At 61.4% G+C, this 21,740-nt stretch overlaps 1 protein-coding gene across 2 annotated transcripts in view; it reads right to left on the bottom strand.

The window, feature by feature from the left end:
* SDK2 (sidekick cell adhesion molecule 2) overlaps positions 1-21,740 on the bottom strand; it is a 46,813-nt gene that overhangs the window by 9,263 nt on the left and 15,810 nt on the right. The window contains exons 2-28 of one of the 2 annotated variants that reach the window (XM_027654612.1): positions 18,274-18,433; positions 10,294-10,400; positions 9,240-9,387; positions 8,382-8,515; positions 7,376-7,487; positions 6,877-7,067; positions 6,683-6,766; positions 6,419-6,613; positions 6,090-6,206; positions 5,829-5,996; positions 5,529-5,631; positions 5,129-5,305; positions 4,912-5,048; positions 4,589-4,736; positions 4,379-4,519; positions 4,113-4,294; positions 3,713-3,828; positions 2,862-3,057; positions 2,556-2,654; positions 2,010-2,201; positions 1,796-1,917; positions 1,614-1,723; positions 1,299-1,449; positions 955-1,192; positions 760-875; positions 379-568; positions 80-178 (exon numbers count right to left, since the gene is read on the bottom strand). In XM_027654612.1, the coding sequence (XP_027510413.1) occupies positions 80-178; positions 379-568; positions 760-875; positions 955-1,192; positions 1,299-1,449; positions 1,614-1,723; positions 1,796-1,917; positions 2,010-2,201; positions 2,556-2,654; positions 2,862-3,057; positions 3,713-3,828; positions 4,113-4,294; positions 4,379-4,519; positions 4,589-4,736; positions 4,912-5,048; positions 5,129-5,305; positions 5,529-5,631; positions 5,829-5,996; positions 6,090-6,206; positions 6,419-6,613; positions 6,683-6,766; positions 6,877-7,067; positions 7,376-7,487; positions 8,382-8,515; positions 9,240-9,387; positions 10,294-10,400; positions 18,274-18,433 (3,933 nt within the window). Of the gene's footprint in view, positions 1-79; positions 179-378; positions 569-759; positions 876-954; positions 1,193-1,298; positions 1,450-1,613; positions 1,724-1,795; positions 1,918-2,009; positions 2,202-2,555; positions 2,655-2,861; positions 3,058-3,712; positions 3,829-4,112; positions 4,295-4,378; positions 4,520-4,588; positions 4,737-4,911; positions 5,049-5,128; positions 5,306-5,528; positions 5,632-5,828; positions 5,997-6,089; positions 6,207-6,418; positions 6,614-6,682; positions 6,767-6,876; positions 7,068-7,375; positions 7,488-8,381; positions 8,516-9,239; positions 9,388-10,293; positions 10,401-18,273; positions 18,434-21,740 lie in introns of those variants that run through there. The other variant, XM_027654613.1, reaches the window with a different exon arrangement.

Raw genomic sequence — 21,740 nt, 5'->3', positions numbered from 1 at the left:
GATTCCTGCTCCCACAGGACCTCTGAACCCCTCTGCAGAGCATCCCAGCATGGCACGACAGACATGGCTCCCCACCTACCCAGGATGACGCCGTTGGGTGCTGCGGGCGGCTGCCAGACCAGCCGCACCAAGGTGGTCCTCACTTCGGGGAAGAGGATCCCCACGGGGGGCCCGGGCACTGGAGGGGGAGAGATGGGGTTCACCAGGGAGGTCACAAGTGTGGGCAAAGTGCCAGATCCCATCTCCTGGGAACGGGAGCCCTGGGTGTCCCGATCAGGGGGAGAAGGAGCACCCCAAGGTACAGGGATGGGATGGGATAGGATGGGATGACCTTAGGCACCCAGGGACCCCCGAGCCCACCCAGGTGCTGTCACCCACCGTCATCCAGGGTGCGCTCAAGGACGGGGGGCCGGCTGGGCGTGCCATCGCCGATCCTGGTGAAGGCCAGCACCCGGATCTCGTACAGCGTGTACTTGCCCAGCCCGGTCAGCTGGGCACTGTGGGAGGCATTGCCCTCCGCCAGCCAGAACTGGGCACGGCCCTCTGAGCCCTTCTCCTTGTACATCACCTGCAACAGAGCCCGTGTGACACAGCCGGGCAAGGCTGGCACCCGTGGGCACCAGCTTGGCAGGGTGGCACAACTGGGGACCCAGCAGTGTGCGGGGTGATTCCCCGCAGGGAAAGCCACACTTCCCAAGGTTGTGGATGAGGCTGCAGGGCACAGGCAGGGGATGGCCAGGGCTGCAGACAGGAGCTCACCTTGTAGCCCAGGATGAGGCCGTTGCAGTCGGCCTCGGGAATGTCGCTCCATCGGACCATCAAGCTGCTGGAGGAGGTGGCCAGTGCTGACACGTTGCTGGGGCCGGAGGAGGGCACTGCAGGGGGGTGACAGAGAGGGTCAGTGGCCGGATCGGCCGGGGTGGCTGCCCAGTGCCACAGGGTGGGCAGCGGTACCTGACTCCCGGGTGCGTCCCAGCACCGAGCGGCTCCAGGGCCCCGCTCCGATGGCGTTGAAGGCTTGGACCTGCACCCGGTACTCGGTCCACTCCTCCAGGTCCTCGATGGTGAACTCCCGCTCCACACGGTCGCGGATCACGTGCACCGCCGGCTGCCCCCGCCCGTCCGCGCGCGTGTACCGGATCTTGTACCCCACGGAGTCGGGGTTCCCATTGTACTCCTGCTCCAGGAGGGGCTGGCAGAGACAGACACCATCACTCCTGATGTCCCACAGCTATCCCACCTCCATCCCCCTCCAGTCCTTGTGAGCCCCATGCCCGTAGGGCACAGACCCCACTCACCATCCAGCGCAGCCACAGGCTGGTCTCACTGGCTGTCCTCAGGGTGACGTTGGCAGGTGCCATGTCAGGGGGGGCTTGGAGGGTCTGGATCCTCCGGGAGGGCAGGCTGGGGGGGCTGGTGCCCACGATGTTCACCTGCCGCATGCGGAAACTGAGAGAGGAGAGGGGGGTCACGGTGGGGGCTCAGAGGGCTCTGGTCCCCTGGGGAAGACACTGAGGGGGTTCATGGTGGGGAACAAGAGGGGGGTCACACCAGGGGGTGAGAAGGCTCTGTTCCCCCAGAGATGACACCCCAGCCCCGCCCTGGCCACTCGCCTGTAGTAGGTGTAGGGCTTCAGGTTGGGCACCTCCATGGAGCGGGTGTCGGGCTCATTGGCCAGCTGGTGGACAAGCCCCCACTCTTCAGCCTCGCCATTCTGGCCCACCTGTGGGATGGGAGTGGGGTGAGTTGCCCCCCAACACCTCCTCGCTCCCCCCCTTGCTGAACCCCCCGTTACCTGTGCCTCCACCTGCCAGCGGGAGATGGAGGTTTTGCCATCGTAGCCCGGGCGAAACTGGATGGTGACAGAGCGGGGCCCGATGTTGGAGATGCCCAGGTTGGTGGGGGCACCGGGGAGCTCTGTGGGGACAGGTTAGGATGGGTGGCACTGGCTGCTCAGCTCCCCAACACCACCCACAGCCCCCCCAGCATCCCCGCGCCGCCGACCTCACCTGGGGGGACCCCCGAGGAGATGGTGGAGGAGGAGACCTGGCCCTGGCCCTTGGAGGTCATGGCGGCCACCTCGATGGTGTAGGTGGTGAGGGCGGTGAGGCCGGTGACGCGGTACTCCAGGGTCACGTTGGGCAGGTAGTGGGTCACCCGCGTGTTGGTGCGGTTGTACTCCTCCCACGAGATCCGGTAGCCTGGAATGCACCCCCTGGGTCAGCCCCTGCACTGCCCACCCCGAGGGGCTTAGCGGGGCCAGGGGTGGGCAGGGAACACAGGGGAGATGCTGTGGGGTGGGAATGGGAACAGGGGGAGATGCTGTGGGGTGGGAATGGAACAAAGGGGAGATGCTGTGGGGTGAGAATAGGATCGGGGGAAGCTGTTACAGCGTGCGAAGAGGACCAAGGTAAGAAAGGGACTAGGGGAAGATGCTGTGGAATGGGAAGAGGATAAAGGGGAGATGCTGTGGGGTGGGAAGGGGACCAAGGGGAGATGCTACAGAGTGGGAAAGGACCTGATGAGGGAGTCAGTACCTGCTGGTGCTCCCTTACCTGTCAGGATTCCATTCTTCTCCAGTGGCTCCTGCCAGCTGACTTTCAGGGATGTATCCAGGATGTCACTGAAGCTGAGGTGTCCCACGGGGCCAGGTACTGCCCAAAGACATCCAGGCTCAGCACCCACAGGACCCCCACAAGGAGTGAGAGTGGAGGGGGCTGCCCTTGGACAGGGGTTCCCGGGGCCCAGCAGTGGGACCGAGTGGCCCCGTGTGGGTCGGGGGCCGCTCCCCCCTCCCCGGGGGACCCCCGAGGGTGGGCAGGGTCCGTCCCGTCCCGCGGGAACGCAGCGCCCGCCCGTACCGTCCTCGTGGGTGCGCACCAGCTGGGGGGGGCTGCGCGGGCCGTCCCCCGGCGTGGTGAAGCACAGCACCGAGGTGAAGTACTCGGCGAACTTCCGCAGCCCCGCCACGTATCCCACGTGCACGCTGTCCTGGAAGTTGGGCCGCACCGTCACCACCGTCGCCTCCTCCTCGTGCTCCGGCTCCCACGCGATGAGCTGCGGGGGAGGAAGGAGCCGGGGTGAGGGTGCTGCCTCTGCACACACATCCCTACCACAAACACCATCCTCGGGGCAACCCCCCTCCCCCCCGGCCTCCCTGCGTTAATTCAGAGTTGATTAAATATCAATGAGATGCCTCTCACGGAGCGTGCGCTGTGATTAACTCCGTCGATAACGGCGCGGGATCGCCCGCATCCAGGAGGGATGTTTGGGCATTTAATTGGTATTGTGCGAGATAGCCTGTAGCAACTTAATTAAACACTAATTAGGCCCTAAAAATACTAATCAAAAATACTAAGTGGCATTTAATAAGAATGTTAAATATCCTGCTCACGCTGGTTATCTCATCCAGCGGCAATTAAATTCCCGAACTTCTTCGGAGTGGATTAAGACACAAGTTTAATGTTTTAATTCAATTTCATTAATGTAAATTTGAATTAATTGCAATGTGGAATTAATTGCAGAGCATGGGAGACTCCGAGCCCATGCAAGTGTTAAATAACAGTAAATATTATTTTAACGGTCAGGACATATCCAATTAAAATCCAGGATTTCGGCAAGGAGGAGCCAAGACAGTTTGTGAAGGTTGACCAAGGAGCTTTCTCCTCCCAGCTGCCCCAGTTTTGGAGGGACCACGGGAATTGCCCCTCACCTTGTACCCCTGGTTGATGCCGTTGATGAACTGGGGGCTGGGGGGGTTCCAGGTGAAGCGGATGGTGGTGGAGTTGGTGGCCTCGGCCTGCACATTCCCTGGGGGCACCGTGGGGACTGTGGGATGAAGGGACAGCTCAGAGTGGCTTCAAGCTCCACAAGGTTCCCCTCATCAGTTGGGTGCCAGCCCCCCAGGACCCCAGGGTGATGCCCCTGGTTGGGCTCTGTAGCCCCTGGTCACCCATCCCCAGCACATCCCAGTCTCCCTGGGACCCTCACATCCTGCCACCCACCCCCATCACCCCAATGGCTATCGGGGTGCCCACCAAACCCCTGCCCACCCCTGCTTGTCCCTGCCTGTCCCTGCCCATCCCTGCCCACTCCTGCCCATCCCTGCCTACCTCCCTGCAGGGTCCACTCGGTCACCTTCATGCTGTAGACCCCCAGGCCGGCGCTGTTGTACGCAGCCACCTCGATCTCGTAGTTGGTCCAGATGATGAGGTCCTCCAGAAGCAGGTTGTTGACCTCAGCGTTGGTGATGTTCTTGAACTGGTACCCCACGGGCAGCCCAGCCAGGCAGTACCTGGTGACCAGGTGCCATCAGAGCTGCCAGTGGCCCCACCAACACCACGGGTGGGACCCTTGGGCTTCTTGCCCCGGCACCTACCGGATGATGTAGCCCTTGAGGACACCATTCTGGTGGCTCTCGGGCGGTGGCTGCCACTGGATCATGATGGACTGGTTGGTGCGGCCGCTGGCGATGACGTTCTGAGGGGGTGCAGAGGGGGGCTCCTCGGGCAGGGACACCCTGAGGGGATGAGGTGGGATGAGCACCCAAGGGCTGCCAGCCCCCCTGGGACCCCCAGAGCTGGCTCACCTCTCCGTGTCCTTGCTGAACTGCCCCCTGCCCACGTCATTGACAGCACAGAGGCGGAACTGGTAGGAGCGAGCGGGGACCAAGCCCTGCACAGTCACTGATGTCACCTCGGGGTCCACGCTGGCCAGCAGCACAGTCCAGGGCGCGTCTGTTGGGGGACAGGGGCAGCAGGATGGGGGACCTGACCTGCAGGACACTGGGGACCCCTGCCCAGCTGATGAGTCCCAGGGTCCCCAAGCTCCCCAGAGCATCCCCTGCACTGGGGTGGTGCTGTGGACCTTCCCCAGTGCCAGCAGGGCCGGGGGGTGGGAGCAGCCCCTTACTGTTCTCGGAGACCTCCACGACGTAGCGGAGCAGGGGGCTGTTGCCGTCGAAGGGTTTGGCCCAGGTGAGGTTGATGGCCCGTTTCTCCTGGGGGCTCAGGGCAGCCACGGGGCTCTCGGGGGCGTGGGGGAGCTGCCTGGACAGGGGGGTTAGGGAGGGAGGGAGGGGGACAGCCCCGGGCGTGGGGTGCCAGCGGGGAGGAGGGGGGGGTCTCACCGGACACGGAGGTGGGCGCTGCGCGAGTCGTTGCCCCCGGCAGAGATCACCTTGCAGGTGTAGGTGCCGATGTCACCCGACCAGGTCTGGGAGATGTGCAGGGTGCCCACCTCATCCAGCCGGACCCGTGGGCCGCTCTCAGGGCCCAGCGGTGCCCCGTCCTTCTCCCAGACGTACCTGTGCCAGGGGGACCCAGGTGTGCTGGTGCCCTGCAGCCCCTCAGCGAGGAGAGGGGACCAGGGCTCCCTGTCTGCAGGGCACCAGGTGGCACTGCAGGACCACCGGTGCAGGGTTGGGATGGAGGACCCCCACCTCCCTCCCCAGGCACACAGACAGCAGTAACAGCAGCCAGGTTGGGTGTGCCTGGAGCCTCAAACCCTCCCAGCCCCATCACACTCACCTGACGTCCACGCTGGGGTCGTGGGTGACCCCACAGCTCATGACAGCCTTGGTCCCCTTGATGACACTCTGGTCCTGCGGTGGGTCGGTGATACGTGTCCTTGCTGTGGGGGGAACAGAATGAGCCACTGGCACTGCCCAGAGGGCTGCAGGGGTGGCACCAGCAGGGACACCCCAGAAACCAGTGCCCATCCTTGGCAGTCCCAGAGAGCTCCATCCTGCACTGTGCCCACGGAGCTGGGCAGGGTCCATCCCGGCTGCCACAGCACAGGTGACACAGGCACTCTGGGGAGTCCCTTACCCCAGACCACCAGGTCAGCAGACGCCTCGTCCACACCGCGGGAGTTGGTGGCCAGGCAGGTGTAGGTGCCGGCATCAGGGAGGTGTGCGGGGCTCAGCAGGAGGCTGCCGGACTCCAGCAGCGTGAACCGCGGGAGCTGCACCGAGCCGCTGGCCAGGACCCGCTCCCCTGGGGACACCAGGGACTCCTGTCAGCCCCAGGGCCACCGGCCAAGCCTGGTGGTCGCCGAGCCCGGCAGTGGGTTGCCCCCAGGCCCTTTACCTTTCTGCCAGGTGATGGCCGGGCGCGGAGCCCCCGAGGTCTCGCAGTTGAGGATGACAGACATGCCATCGATCACCGTGCTGTCCTGGGGACCCCGGGTGATGTTGGGGGCGATGCCTGCAGGGCACAGAGATGCACAGCCCCCCCTGCAGCCCTTCCCTGTGCCGAGCCTGGAGCTGAGCCACTCCAGGAGCATTGTGAGGGAGGGATCCCATCCACACAGGAGAGTTTCCTGGGGTCCCCGAGCCTCAACCAGGGGGTCCCTGGTACATCCCACCCACTACCAAGGTAGGGCACCCTGGACTGGGTGGGGGGGGGCTGGCACCTACTGGTCACGGCCAGGTACGTGGTGGTCTGCACCTCTCCAGCTGCGTTGCGGGCGAAGCACTGGAACATGCCGGTGTCATCAGGGACCAGCCCACTGATCTGCAGGCTGCCGTCCTCCAGCAGCTGGAAGCGGGTCAGCTTCTCCAGGTGGATGAGGGCAGCGTCCTTGTACCAGGCCATCTCGGGAGGGGGGACACCTGCAAGGGTAGAGCCACGTCAGGCACGGGGTCACAGCAGCACAGGGAGGGGCCTGGGGAGCAGCTCACCTTTGGCTTGGCAGGGGATGGCCACCACCTTCTCCATCTCGGCCGTGATGTGCCTCTCCGGCTCCTTGATGAACTGCGGGGGCTCTGCCAAGGGAATGTGGTGATGGGCAGGGGGCTGGGGCAGAGCCGGGGTCCCTGGACCACCCCGGTGACTCGCCTGTCCCTCCCCACCTCAGCCCAGGTCAGGAGCTCACCCAGGATGGACAGGAAGGCCCCTGCAGCCACGGCGGGGACGCTGCTGCTGCGCAGCACAGCCTCGCACTCGTAGTAGCCGCTGTCGCCCAGCGCCGGGTGCAGGATGGTGAGCCGGCGGCTGTAGTCGCTGATCCCGCTGGAGAGGGGCACCCCGTCCTTTTTCCAGATGATGTGCAGCTTGATCAGCGGCCTGAGGGGGCCAGGAGTGTGTCAAGACACAGCCCCAAGCGCTCACTGAGCCATCAGTCTCCCTCCATCCCGCAGGACTCAGGAGATGTGGTGGGAAAGAACCTGGGGGCACTCAGCCCCCCCCACCTCCCTGTAGGACCCAGGACCCCTGTAGATCCTGTAGGAAGGGACTTGGGAACACCCATCCATCCATCCTGCATGACCCAGAAACCTTGGTGAGAAGGGATCTAGGGGCACCCAGCCCTGGGGCTGGGTAATGCCATCGGGGAGATCCCCCATCCCCATTCCCATCCCCATCCCGTTACTCACCTGGCGTTGGCCACACACTCCATGGTCACCTCCGAGGTCCCAGCCACCACGCTGGTGTTCCTGGGTGGGACAATGATGGTGGGTGCGATGGGATCAGCTGGGCCACCCACGTCTGGGGAGAAGGAGGCCAGAGGGACAGCCATGAGCACCCCCTGCCCACCCTGGTGTGCCCCAGCCCCCAGAGGAGGCACCCAAATCCTTGGCATGGAGGAGACAAAGGTGACAGGGACCGAGGGTCCCTCAGGGTGCCTTGCCAGCTCTCCCTGAGCCCTCTCCTCCCGTGGGAGCCCATGGCAGGGCCACCAGGCAGGGAGGAGGGAGTACATAAAGCAAAATGATGGCAATAATAAAAAACCCTCATGTAGGCGCTGTAAAAACACGATCAGCTCGAAAGCTGCTGATAGAGCTGAATCCATAAACATGGGCTCTGGGATGTTTATGGCGCTCCGGGACGCCGAGGGATGGGAAAACAGATTAATGGGGAAGGGGGACAGGCAGAGCCCATCACGGATAGGGATAACCCTCATGGAGCAGCTGGAGGGGACCTGGGTGAGAGTATGACAGGACTGATGCCACTTTGGGGCATCTCCCATGGGATGGGCTGTCACCACACAAACGGGTCCTGGAAGGACCAAGGGAACTGGAGGGATGGGGCTACAGGGGTATCCCCCAGGAAGGGGCTGATCTGGAGCACCGGGGTTGAGAGAGGGGAACACAGGGCAGGGCTGACACTGCAGCACCCCATCCCACAGCCCATTCCCAGGGCATGGCTGGATCCAGCTGGAGCAGGAGCGGGAGCTCTGCCTGTGACACACCAGCACCTGCAGCTCAGCCCCGAGTGCCTAAATAAATTCTGAGGCAGCTTAACTGTTGTGTCAGCAGAAGCCGGAGCCTCTGAGGAGATTTACTGCAAATTAAATTTGGGGGTGAGGCAGGGCATGGGGGGGGGGGGGGGGGAAGGGCCAGGGCTGGGCAGGGCTGGGGGGGCAGTGCCCCCCACACTCACTGGCCACCGTCAGGGTGATGGGCTGGCTCGTCTTGTTGTCCCCGTTCTTGTCATTCACCGCCTGCACGTAGTAACGTCCCGCGTCCGGGGCCACCGTGGACAGGATGACCAGGGTGTTCTCCAGCGTGATGGCTCTGTGGGAGGAGATGGGGATGTGAACCCAGTGGGGACAGAGACACAGCGAGCTGGGACCCTCATCCCCACCCAGCACCTCACCTGCCCGGGGAACACCCACATGGGACCCCCCAGCCTTCCTCCCACCTGCCCCAGGCACCAACCCCAGGATGGGGGGAACCAAGCCCCCCCACTCCAAGTAGAGCCCGTGGGATGGTGCAGATTCATAGGACTTTTCTCTTTTTTCTTTTTTTTTCTTTTTTTTTTATTTAATGGAACGATCTAATCTGCTGGAAACATAAAATGCTTTGGGGAATATATTTTTTTACCATTAAATATGAGATAAAGGAGTTTTATCTCCTCAATCCCGCTTTGCAAATCGAAAGGAGACCAGTTCAATTCCTGCATAATGGGGGTTACAAATTCAATTCCTGCACGCTGTGGCTGCCAGAGCCAGGCTCCAGCAGCACCAGGATCTGCCACAGCCCCACGAGGACACCTGGCACACGTGTGTGTGCCATGCTCGGCTCCATCACACCCTTTTGCCTTCCTCCTTCTTATTTTCATTTTTTATTAAAAAATTCATTTCTCTGCTGACAAACAGCCATTAGTCACCAAGTCTGTCCTGGGGCTTTAGCACGATGCGCTCGAGACGTTGGTTAAACATCCCTAGTGCAGGGACAAGGGGAAATGCAGCCCCCCCGGGTGTGGGAGGGATGCTGGGGGGACCCCAGGGGTACTCACATGCGGCTGCTGGGGGAGATCTTCCGCCCCTCCCGGAACCAGGTGACCTGTGGCTGCGGGAAGCTGGCGATGCGGGGAGCGCGGATAACGGCCGCCTCCCCGTGGGACACGCTCTGCTGCGTCTCACTGTCCTCGAAGCTCCCCATGTCTGCAAAACGTGGGGGAGAACCGTGTCAGGGGCTGGGGGGAGGCTGGGAACGCGCCCGGGGATCCAGCTCCAGGTCTGGCTGCGGAGAAGGCTGGAGGCTGCAGGGAGGGGCTCCCCAGCGGGCCACTCTCTGTCCTCTCCTTGGCTGGGGCAGCTTGCCTGGGTGTGGGATGGTGGGGGGTGGCTCAGATCCCACCGTCTGTTCCTCAGGATCATCCCTCCAGCACCTGGAGCTGTGCAGCCCCATTACATACTCAGCGGGGGACCCCTGTCTGTGTGTTCCCCACCAAGCAGGGGGTGCAGCCACAGCAAGGAGGGCTCAGTCCCACAGCTCCCTGGCCTCTCTCCATGTCCCAACCCATGGCCCAGCGCCGGGAGCATCCCAGCATGACCTTGACTCCATGGACAAGGATGGGACACAGCTGCCTCCATCCCACCCCACCATTCCCAGGCTGGAAGCACACAGCAGTTGAGGGAGACAGAGGGAAGCAGGGGGTATGGAGATGGGGGGGGGGGCAGGGGATTTTTACTGACTTCCCTTAATTGCTGTAATTAAAAACATGTAAAGAATCCTTTTTTAACGACTTTGCCATTATCATTAGTTGTTAGCACAGCTGCCTTATTAATTTCTCATTAGCCTCCTGATTTGTCACTGCTCCTCAGGAGGTGTTTAAGGGGATGGAACTAGGGGCAAGCCAGAGGAAAGGGATGCCAGAGAGGGAGAGAGCCACCATCCCAGGCCTCAGAACTCTCATCTGCTCCTTAAATCTCTGGACATCCCTGTCAGTGTCACCCCAGGGATGCTCACATGTGCTGGTGATAAGTTGCACCAACACCAGAGCTGTCCCACAGTGCCAGGAGTTGGGTGTCCCCACCTGGTCCCCAGGGAGCAGGACGGTCACTTACAGGCCACCTGCACCTCAGTCTGGCGCTGCAGCAGGGCTCCCATCCGGTTGCGGACGATGCAGCGGTAGAATCCGGCGTGTGTGCGGTCCAGAGAGGTGATCATGTACCTGTGGGAGACAGGAGGCACCTCAGCGCTGTGGGGACATCCACGGCACTGGCACAGCCCCTGGGAGAGGCTGCAGGTCCTACACAAGCCCCCCATTTACTGCTGGGCAGCAGCACCCGTGCCACATGCCAGCTCCTTCCCTGAGCTGCTGCTGGAGGCGTGTGTACTACATATATGTGTGTGCCTGTGCAGGCATGTACACGTGCACACACATGTGTGCGCATGCTGGGGAGACACCCCACTGTCCCTCACTGCCACAGGGGGACTCCTGGCCACACACAAGGAGGTGCTTTTGCTGCACCACACATGCAGTGTGAGCCAGGGCTGGGATGTGACCCACCACCATGAGCTGGAGGCACTGGACAAGTGGCTTTGAGCTGTCAAACACAGGGGTGGCTCTCAAGGACTGGCACCCGCTATCCTGACCCCTGCACTGAGCCCCAGTGGTGACACCAGGGTCTGCTGGTGTCACTCAGCCTGGACCTGAGAGCAGCCGAGTCCAGCACTGCTCTGATGAGTCACGGCTGAACCCCCTTATCATCCCCACCCCTGCTCTTATCAGCCACCAGCACCAGCAGACGAGGAGTAGATAAAGGAAACAACCACATCCCCACTCGCCCGCCCCCCGAGCATCATCCCAGTCCCCAGCTGGACCCTGCAGCCACCAGACCACCCAGAGCAGGAGGAGGAGCTCCTGCTCCCTCACCCCCAAATCAGGCAGGTGAGTCTCTGGGGGGCCGGGCAGGTGCTGCAGCGTTGCTGTCCCCGACGGGGAGCGCTCCGAGATAAAGCAGAGAGGGAATAAATAAGCAAGCTCAGCCCTCCTCGCCCAAAATCTAATCTTGCATTAAAACAGCCGCGGGCTGTTTCGGCAGAGCTTTGTTTGTTCTTCTGAGAACTGAGTGTAAATTAAACTTTCATAAGACCTGAGGAGCACATTCCCTCCGCCGGGAAGCGCAGTGGGCCCCGCGCCCACCTCCCCGCACGGGAGATGGGGACAGGGATGCAGGGCTCCCGCCTCGCCCGGTGGCACCAGGGAGATGGGGTGGGCACGGCAGGACTGGCATCAAACCCGCTGGTGACACTCGCCCACCCACGCGGAGCGCCGGGGTCACTGCTCCCCGCGGGAGGAGGGAGGGTGCCCTTTGGGGACGAGTCCTTGAGTGTCACCGCTGATATTTAAAAATGCTCCCCAGAGGCCTTAAATAAGATATTTCAATTCCACGGAGCTGTCAGCGGAGGATGCCGACGCCAGGAATAATGGGCCCGCTCTCCTTGCGGTGTCCTCGTTAATAAATCACACCGTGACTCCCGAACACACGCACACGGATGGACGGACGGACGGACGGACGGACACTCGCTGATGCTCAGCAGCAGAGGGGCACGTGTGTCCCCAAACAGACCCCTGCGCACCACATCCCCTCCAGACCCTCATCCTGGGAGGGGGACAGTGCAAAGCCCCCAGCACAGCCCACAGGACCCAAACTGCCCCCACCCTTGGAGCACCCACGGCCCCTCAGCAGCACTTTGTTCCCCCACGCTGGGAGCCAGGACCCCTCCATGGGCAAACAGAACCTTTGCCCCTCCCATGGGGACACTCCTGCAGATCCAATTAAGGGGCCTGGTCCCCACACACAGGAGCTGGAGGAGCTATTAAGCAGCAGCACTTTCACACACACCTCAGTGGCTGAAAATAGCCTGGAGAAAGGAAATCAATTCCCAGCACAGCCCGGCCTGCAGTCATCAACCAAACCAGCACAGACTTTGTTCTCTCCCGCTCGCCTTCCATGGAGGCTTTTATCCAACACCATTCGGATTTGATTTCCTTCCCCCATCACGCCTGGCTGGAAGGGGATGGGAATTGATTTCACCCCCAATGTCACCCCTGATGTCCCCGCTGCTGTCACCCCCTCGCAGGGGGATGTGCTGTGGGCAGAAGTGGGGAATGTCACCCCACGCAGCCCCCCCAGTTTGAGCCGAGGCCACAGTGGCTCCTCCATGGCCAGGAGCTCCTGGTTCCGTTGTGCCAAGCAGCTCTTCCACCTGGGACCGATCCCGGTGCCCTGACCGGGTGGCTTTGCCCATCCTAACCCCGCTCCAGCCAGGACGGACGTGAGGTCTGGCCAAGCTCCCAGCACAGCCCTCGGTGCTGACTCTGCTGTTCCAGGGGTTTGTTTGGATTCTCTGCAAAGACGGAGGTTGACAGGGCATCGTCCGTGGGGAAAAGCCCTTCCGCAGCGAGGACTGACCCGTGCTGCAGGACAACATGCCGATGGAAAACAGCGGCGGCCTCGGGCTCCGTCAGGAAGTGGCTGTGCTCTGCTCAGCCCCAGGGTCAGGAGGGGGCTCTGGAACCAGGAGCCCTGTGCCGGGGGACTGGCGGGTTTGCAGAAGCAGCTTTGGCACCAGATCAATCTGACAGATGGATGGCTGCTCGTCAGGAATGACAACCTCTCCATCCATCCGTCCATCCATCCATCCATCCATCCATCCCTGATCCCATTGGTGAGGCAGGGCAGGGCACAGCAGCATGACCAGCTCCTCACTGTGCAGTCCTGGCAGGGCAGCTCCGACACGCAGCGGCACCGCCGTGTTCCGGCAGGATTGTTCCCCGCGCCGCTCCGGCACAGCCACGGCCCAGCCTTGGCTGCTGCCGTGCCTCTGTTATTGTAGGGTTGCTGAGAAGCGTGGGGCTGACGCTGCCGAATTATTCTTAGATTGAGGGGGTGGAGAGGGGTCGGGAAAAGCATCAGCAAAAGGATCTGATCCATCAAACTGAAAGCCAGAAGAGCACAGAAATCCGCGAGGTTCTTCCAATGCCGCCCAGTAACAGCAACAGCTGGATCAGATTTTGGGTAGAAACACATTGGCACAGTCCCCTTTGATTAATATCCTGTATAACGATTAATTAATTCTGGAGGGGACGTGTATTTGAATAGTTACTGCGGGATAATGAAATGTCAAGTGAGCATTAAAACACACTTAGCAGAGGTTTAACGACTCGCAGCATCCGAGCGCGCGTCCCGGCACCTCCACCCGCGCCGGGCCAACGCTCAATATGGCTCTAAACGCCCCCCTGGTATTCCATCAGCCCCCGTTAACTCTGTTATTGGATCTCAATTAGCTCCTGATTGGAACGGGCTCTGTTTTGAAACACGTGGCCGTCGCCTCCCCGCTCGCCTGAAGTGCTTTCCCTCGGTCACGGGAATCGGGCGGGCGCCAGCGGCCCTGTAAATCGCTGCCTCAATTGGCCCTGCCAGAACAATGAGCCAGTTAATAATTAATGCTCGTGTATTAATCAGCCTCCTTCCCGTGGAGCAGGGACGGGGCGGGCGCACGAGCCCCGATCCATGTTGCAGCATCCGGAGGGCTCCGGCGCGTCACTAACCAGGAGCTCGGCCATCACCCAGCTCCGGTGGCATCCCCAGGTCTGAGAGTTCCCTGTCCATCTCCTCCGTGGCTGCCTGGACATCCCTTCCATTGCCACCCCACCATGTGCCTCCTGCCAGCCCCGATGCCAGTGTGGCTACCTGGCACCACTGCCCTGTGCCCACCAATCGCTGCTGCTCACTCACACCAGCCCCATGTACCCTCCCCAATTCCAAACGAGGCACGGAGACAGACAGCAGCCTTCCCAGCACAAGCATTCCCAGGAAAAACCACTCTATGCTGCCCATTAGCAGCTCAGTGCTCCTCCCCAGCACTCCTGGAGGCTTTGCCACTTGTGGTGACGCCGAAGGTGACACCAACCAGGCTGGAGCCACAGGCACCAGGAACTCCCTGCTGGGCTTCCACACAGCCTGGCTGCAGCCCCTCCAGCGTTCATCAGCTCCCATTAATTAAATCACTGCATGGCAATTAGCTCCCCAGGGGAGAGGGCTGGGCTTTGCACCTGGGCTGGCAAAGAGCTGGTCCCACCAGAGCAGGGATCTGCTCCTGGCAAGCAATGGCACATGTTGGGGTTCCAGCAGGAATCCAGGGGTGAACTGCCCTGTTTGCCCCCAGGTCTGGGGTTTTTAGAGGCTTCTGGCTCTGTATTTTACATAATTTGGGGACAAACTATGGGCATCAATCATTTTGGGGCCTCAATGGGCCTTAAAGGCTTGGCAGGGTCCTGTGTGTGCAGCTGCTGTGTCCCTGCACCCCGAGGGACACGCACCCCAAAATGGCCCAGCAAAGAGGGAGGGGCTGAAGACCCACAAATCTGCCCCAAATCTTGGTGAGCCCATGCAGAAAGGCTCCTGAAAGGAGACAGGAATGGATCAGATGCACCACGTGCTGGAAAATCCACCCTGGGGCTGTCAGGGTGTGGCACTGGAAGGCTCTGTCATGCCAGCCCTGCTTGGCTGGGGGGAGCTGAGTCAAAGACAGCCAGTGTTGGAGATGGAATTACTGTTTTCCAAGATTCCAGCAAAGGGAGCTCTTAGGAAGAGGTGGGGGATGCTTTAGTAGCTGCTGTGCTCCTACACCAGCTGCAGAGGGGCATGAGGAGAGGCACGAGGGCTGATTTAGGAGCTAGAAGACGCATCCCTACGGATGGGAGTCTGTCCAGAGGTAATCTATGTGTAAGGTAATTTCTGACGGCAGCAGGACTCGATGCAGCCCTTAATAGGACAATCTCATGTGATAAATTACCAGACCCAACTAATCTGCATGTTAAATTTCTTGTATGAGAAATAAATATCCTCAATTCACCAGAGAAGCGCCTTCCTTCCGAGGATTTCATTAAAGACATCAAGCTGCCTGATTTGCATGTTATGATTCCTCGTACGAGGAGCAGTCGGGCTCCGGAGAGCTCGTGGAGAGCCTGGCACCGGGGAGATTATGCAGGGAAAAACAGAGGCTGGCCCTGCACAGCGGTGCCAGGGCCAGGCTGTGTGGGCAAGGCTCTGCCACCCGCCCTGCTGTCACCTCAGCCGAGGACACAGCGGGAATCAGGGGGACGGGGTGTCAGTGGAGGGTCTCCAGGCTCAGGAGGCAGTGGGGATCCCATGGGAAAGCTGCCCCCTGCACCCCCTGCCAGAGGCAGGCAATGGAGGCAGCATGGGGGAGAAGGCAGGGTGGTCCCTGATCCCACATCTCCCACAGGGATGTTCCTGGGGCACAGGTCCATGGGCACACACAGAGCCAGGCTGGTCCCTGATTCCCCACAGTCCCCAGGGATGCTCCCAAGGGAGGATGTCTCCACACACACACAGACACACAGAGCCAGGCTGGTCCCTAACCCCCCTGCAGTCCCCAGGGATGCTCCTGTGGGAGAATGACTCCATGCACACACAGAGCCAGGCTGCTCCCTGATTCCCCTTGGTCCCCAGGGATGCTCCCGCAGGGGGAATCCCTGGCTTCATGTGCACACAGAGCCAGGCTGGTTCCTGATTCCCCACAGTCCCCAGGGATGCTCCCCAGGGGGGATGTTTACACACACACACACACACAGAGCCTGGTCCTTCTGGAGTTCCTCATCATGCTTGATCCCCTGGGATGCTCCTGAGGGAGGATGGCTCCGCATGAACACAGAGCCAAGCTGCTCCGTGATCCCGCCACGGTCCCCAGGGATGCTCCTGAGGGATCAGCTCAGGCCCTCTCTGGCTCGGGGCCAGGGTCCTGCCGAGCCCGTTGCCCACCCGGCCCTCTCCGCTCGCCAACAGCCGCTCCGGTGGCAAACTGGAGTCGGAATCGCTGCGGGAAGGAGAGGGCGGTCGCCATGGAAACACGCTACCAAACTGGGAGAGCGGCTCGTTCCCTTGAAACGTGGCGTGAGCTCCTCCGACCACCAGCGAGGATAGAGTGGGGCGATCTGTGGGGAGCGGGGGGGCCGCGAGCCCCTGCCCCCAGCCCCCAAAATGGGCACGGGGCACAGGGTGACTGCAGCCGGTGGTGCCAGCGGGATGCCCCGATCAGGAGATGGTTTGGGGAGCAGCGGTGAGGACAAGGAGGATGAAATGCTTGGAGACACACTGCTCTGTCCAGGAACCACAAGGTGATGCCACCAAGCCCAGCTGGTCCCAGGGCACAGCCCCCAACAGCACATTGCCCTGCTCCAAAGCCTCTCTCGTGGGCACAGCCGGGCCCTGGGAAGGTCCCTCCTGTCCCTGGAGTGGGGACACGCCAGGGGACACACACCAGCACCAAGCTGGGAGGGACTGGCTGCACCCTGTGTCCTTCATCCACACCACCACCATTCCTGACCCCACATGGCCTGCAGCATCCCCGAGCCTCCCTGGCCATCAGCACTGGCCCTCCCCTCTCCAAGGATTACTCTGTTTCTAAACTCGTTAACTTTTAATTACAACCTTCCCACTGCCTGAGCGGGCTGGCTCCGCGCCACCGACAGCTCTATTAAAATTCAATTTCTGCCCATCATAACTAATTTTGGTCCTTTGCTTTCTCACCAGCAGCCTCCAATGCCAGGCAAGACAGCCAAACACTCGTCTCTACACTCCAAATCCCCAGGGAGCCGCGGGCAGAGCGCAGGGATGCCGGCAGGTTCCTCAGAGCCAGGCAGGGATTTGCACGGCAGCTCTTTGCTTCATTTGCTGCGCTGGGTTTGTTTGGGTTTTCCCCGTGTGTTTGTTTGTTTTCTCTCTTCCTTCCCTAATCCTTTCTGGCTGGATGCTGGAGCTGGAGGCGGGGGCCAGGGGCTCCTGGGGGAAGGGAGTCACCTTGGAGCAGGGATGCAGGGATATGGAGCTGCCTGGCATCCCAGAGCAAACACCAGTGCTGGCCTCTTTCCCACAGAAGGGTAAACTGAGGCACGGATCAAACCCAGGAGAAACCCAGGAAAGGGAGTCAGAAGTCCCCATTCCGGGTTTGGAGGTGCCCCCCAGGTGCCCCAACCCGCTCCCCCAAATCTGACAGGGAAGAGCCCAGGGACGGGATCCTGCCTGGGAATGAGCTGTCACTCCTGGCAGGTGAGAGCTGCGGGAATTGTGGAGCTCAAGAGGTCTCTGAGCTTCCACACCAGAGCTGGGGACAAGGGGCCCATCCCACCGGGCATCTGGCACTGGTGCCAACACCCAGCACTGAGCTGGGGGCATCGGGGACATGACAGACCACGGCTTAGTGGGGGCCAGCCCCCAGGGTCCCCAGGGGTGGCCAGGGCTCCAGGATCCCAGCACGGCACCCTGCTGGGGAGGGGATGTCACCCAGCCACACTATCTGTTCCTGGCACCCCGGAGCAGCCCCACGTTGCTACAGCAACACGAAGCCTCTGGATTCGATGCCTTTAAAGGGGGAACGGCTTGTCTCGACCTGAATTATTGATTAAAACAGAGAGGATGACACACGCACTCAGAAGAGACGGCGAGAGGTGCCCGCCTTGATTTAAAAGCCAGCTCCAAGGGGCTTGAGTTGTGGCGGAATTAGTTGGCACACAGGGCTGGATGCCTAGATCTCGGCACTCTCTCCTGCCACCCTGTCTTGCCCCTTCCCTGGTCTAGCTGTTCCCAGGGAGCCACGAGCCGGCTGTGATCCCCAGCCCGGTGTTAAGGTGTTAATCCGCTTGTGCAAACACCTCCTCCCCGGTGTTGACCTGCTTAAATTCCCCGTTTGCTCTCCAAACAGAGCCAGCAGCTCCTGAACTGCCAACTGCCGCCTCTGTGCTGCCTCCCGGGATGGCAGCCCTGGCAGGTCCCACGGTGTGCCAGGTGGGATTCACCACAGGCAGCATCAGTGGGGACTCAGAGTCCCACGATCATTCAGGTTGGAAAACACCTCCAAGACCGAGTCCACCCTGTGCCAAATCCCCACCTTGTCCCCCAGCCCAGAGCACTGAGTGCCATGGCCAGTCCTTCCTTGGGCACCACCACGGGTGGGGACTCCCCCACCTCCCTGGGCAGCCCATTTTGATGCCTGACCACCCTTTCCGGACTCACCGGTATTCCAGGGAGAACTTGGTGAGCTCCCGGCTGTTGTGCAGCCACTTGAACTCGAGGGGCCAGCTGCCCTCGGCCATGCACGTCAGGACCAGCCTGTTCCCCTCCAGGTGCACTTGGCTCCGCACCGGCTCCGTCTTGAAGTACGGGGAGACATCGTCTGTGGAGGGAGGAGGGACAGGGGTGAGGGACAAACCAGCCCCACATCCCACCAGCCCCACATCCCACTGGCCCCACGGCACCAGGACCGCTCCTCACTGGCGTCCCTGCCCTTGGAATGGGGGTGAAACGAGATGATCTTTAGGGTCCCTTCCAACCCAAACCATTCCATGGTTCTTTGGGCATAACCATAACCCGGCAGCCCCCTCCCAGTCCCCCTGCCCCAGCCCTTGACCCCTTCCCCCCCAAGTTATTCCACAAGCCCATCTAGGAGGGCTCAGCCCGCTGTGGGTTTATCTGAGCTGCTCCTTTGCTTTATTCCTGGCTGCCTTTGTAGCATCTCCGAAGCACCAAGCTTTTAACTCGGGGGGTGAAGGGGCGGAGGGGCTGGGAGCGGAGCGAGGCAGAACCACTTACTCCTCTCCTGTTTTATTTGCTAAGTAAAACTATAAATCGAACCACACAGCTCCATTTTCTGCTTAACAAATGGAAGCCCTTTTACTTCAAAGGCACATTCATATTCCCCAGCAGCTTTCAAGTGCACGTTCAATCACAGCTTCGAGTTTTTTCTTTGGGGTAGGGCCTCGCTTTCTTGTCTGCGAGAGCTGAATTCCTGCCACGGATCTCTGCACTGTGGGCTCAGCCCACTCCAGTGCCCCACCACCCTGGGGGGTGCCAAGAGTGTGCAGGAGCTCAGAGGCACCCAGACACCCCCAGACCTGCACGGGGGGTCCCTCTCCTCGCCGGGATCCCGGCTCCTGCACACCTGCCTCGCTGTACCCACATGGAAATGCCCATTGGATTTACACCCTGTCCTGCCTGGCAAAGGGGTGGGCACGGTGGTGCTGGATGCCAGGCAAGTCATTAGGAAGGGAAGCAGCAGCTTGTGGCTCGTTAATTTAATCCTCCTCTCTGACCTTCAGCAGTGCTGGCTGGAGCGGGCAGCCCTTATCCCAGTGTCCCTGCCTCAGGTCCGGGCTGGATCCGGACACTGGAGCATCAGGGCACCACGTCCTGTGGTGTGGGGCACTAGGGCTGAACCCCACAGCAGCCCAGCATGGCCCAGATGGCACAGGGGCAGAGTGGTGCCCAGTGGCACCATGGCAGCTCAGGGCCCTGGCTGTGGGGTTTGGCAGCACCATCTGTGCCCCCTGTCCCATGGCTATGTGGTTCCCCAGTCCAGAGAGCTCGTGGCGGCCCTGGGCAGCTGAGCTGTGGCTTTCAGGGTGCCCAAGGAGTGGGTACACATGTGCTGCTGGGCAGAGCAAGCCGGGCCCACGGGAACAGCCCAGGGCAGGATCTGTGTCCCTGTGCACGCGTGTGCGGGGGTGGGCACATGTGTCCCCACCACGGCCTGGCAGGAGCTTGACCTGCAAGTCCAGGGCTTCGCCCACGTCGGGATGGAGCCTTTGGGATTACGGCAGCACCCAGATGGGGACGTGGCACAGCCAGGTGACAGCTCTGCATCCAAACACCTCCTGCATGAAACCAGTAAATGAGCCACAGACCAGACTGGGATCCACTGGGCGTGATGCAGTTGATGCATCGCTCCAGCGAGGATCCAAGCACGGCACAACAGCCTGATCCCCAGGGACTGGTGGTCCCCAGTGGTCCCACGGGAGCCCAGGGCTGTGCTGGCAGCATCTGGCCAAGCGCTCCAATGGCACTGTGGGTCTGAGACCTGGTGTGCTCAGTGCACCCCTCACACTGAGCCAGCACCCAGCGCCTGGGAGGCATCTGGGAGGTGTCCTGGAGGCGTTTGGGAGGTGTTTGGGAAGCGTTTGGGAAGCAGGGTGCTCCCGGCACACCTTCCCCTGGGCCTGCCCGCCGTTTGCATACATCCTAATTTGATTTTAAGCAGCTAAGGCTCATCGCGCTTTGAAGCGCCCGAGCCATCTGTTCTGCATTAAGGGGTGAAAAACGGCGCAGAGGAGGAGAGGCGGCTCCTAATTCCGTATTGATCGTGCCGTGCTGATCCGCCCGCGAAGGTCACGGCGGCCGCCGCGCACCCAGGGAGTCAACCCCACCCCAAGCACGGCAGGGGACAGCGGGGATGGGGGTCCCCGGTGTCTCCTCCAAGGGGTGAAGGCGGCACTGAGCTCTGGGTATGAAGTCCTCATCCTCCTTCTGGAAGCTCTGTGCCCCTGCAAGGACCCCAGCCCAGCGCTGAGGGAGGCAGGAGGAGAGGAGGACCCCGGGGAGGGGAATGCAGCTGGTTTAGTGCCAACATCTCCAGAGAGGCCTCCAGGAACAAGACCAGGTGTTTCTAGTGTTCCCCTGCCCACCAGCTCTCAGAGGGGAGAAGGGTGGGGGGTCCCAATGCTGAGCAGTGCTGCCCCCCTGCCCCCAGTCCCTCCTGCAGCTCCTCTGCCTCAGTTTCCCTCTGCTCTCTGGCAGCACTGGGCATCCCAGCTCTGCTCCCTGGGGACAGCTCCTCTCTCCCACCATCCACTACAGGCGATGGTATCACCACACCCAGGGTGTGTGGGGTGCTCACCACCTCACCACGGACAGGGGCTGCCATTCCCCCCATCGTGGACCCAATGGGAGGGTTCCTGGTGGGTGACAGCCACATCCCCCAAACGAAGGGTCATTACTGCTCATTCCGCCTCTCCCCCATCTGTTGTGGCTGTTTACACTCCGCTTGCTAATTAGAGGCTAATTAGTTGGTGCAGAAATTCATCACTTTCCAAACACAGGCGGCAGCGAGGGGCGTCTCTGGCAACATCTGCACATCTGCCGGCGGCACCGGACGGTGTGGAGCTCCTGGAGCCGCCGGACTGTGCCACATCCTGCCACGCTGTGCCACGCTGTGCCAGCCCAACACGGTCCCCTCCACGCAGAAAGCACCAAACTGCTTCATCCCCACCCTGCCCACACCGGTGACCCCGCGGCTGAGCCGAGTGGGGATGGAGGGGATTCCAAGAGCTGCCAACCGGGAAGGGGGACAGGGACGACCCCAGCTCTCTCCCTCCCCTGCTGATGACATTCTAATGCCAGGCCCTGGCACGGCACTAATCCTGCCTAATGGGATCACAGTCTTGGCCCCTGCACTTTAGTTACATCAGGGCCGGCAGAGCTGGGGCTGAGCCTGGGGCATTAGTGCCAGAGCAGGCACAGATGTAGGGCAGGGGCCCCGAAAGAGCAGTAATGGATCCTAATTCCCGGGCGTAATGGGCGAGCTGGGAACTAAGCTCCCCTCTCCCCAGCCTCAAATCCCTCTTGATGGGAGAGGATGGGGAGTTTTAAGCCTGGAGGAATCCCGGAATGCCTGCCAAGGGCAGGGCTCTGCCCAGCAGCTGCTGGCA

Source organism: Corapipo altera, unplaced genomic scaffold (assembly GCF_003945725.1).
Source record: "Corapipo altera isolate COAL_440 unplaced genomic scaffold, ASM394572v1 343, whole genome shotgun sequence".
Lineage (NCBI taxonomy): Eukaryota > Metazoa > Chordata > Aves > Passeriformes > Pipridae > Corapipo > Corapipo altera.
Note: the sequence above shows the minus strand (reverse complement) of the source record. Positions and strands in the feature narration are given on the sequence as shown.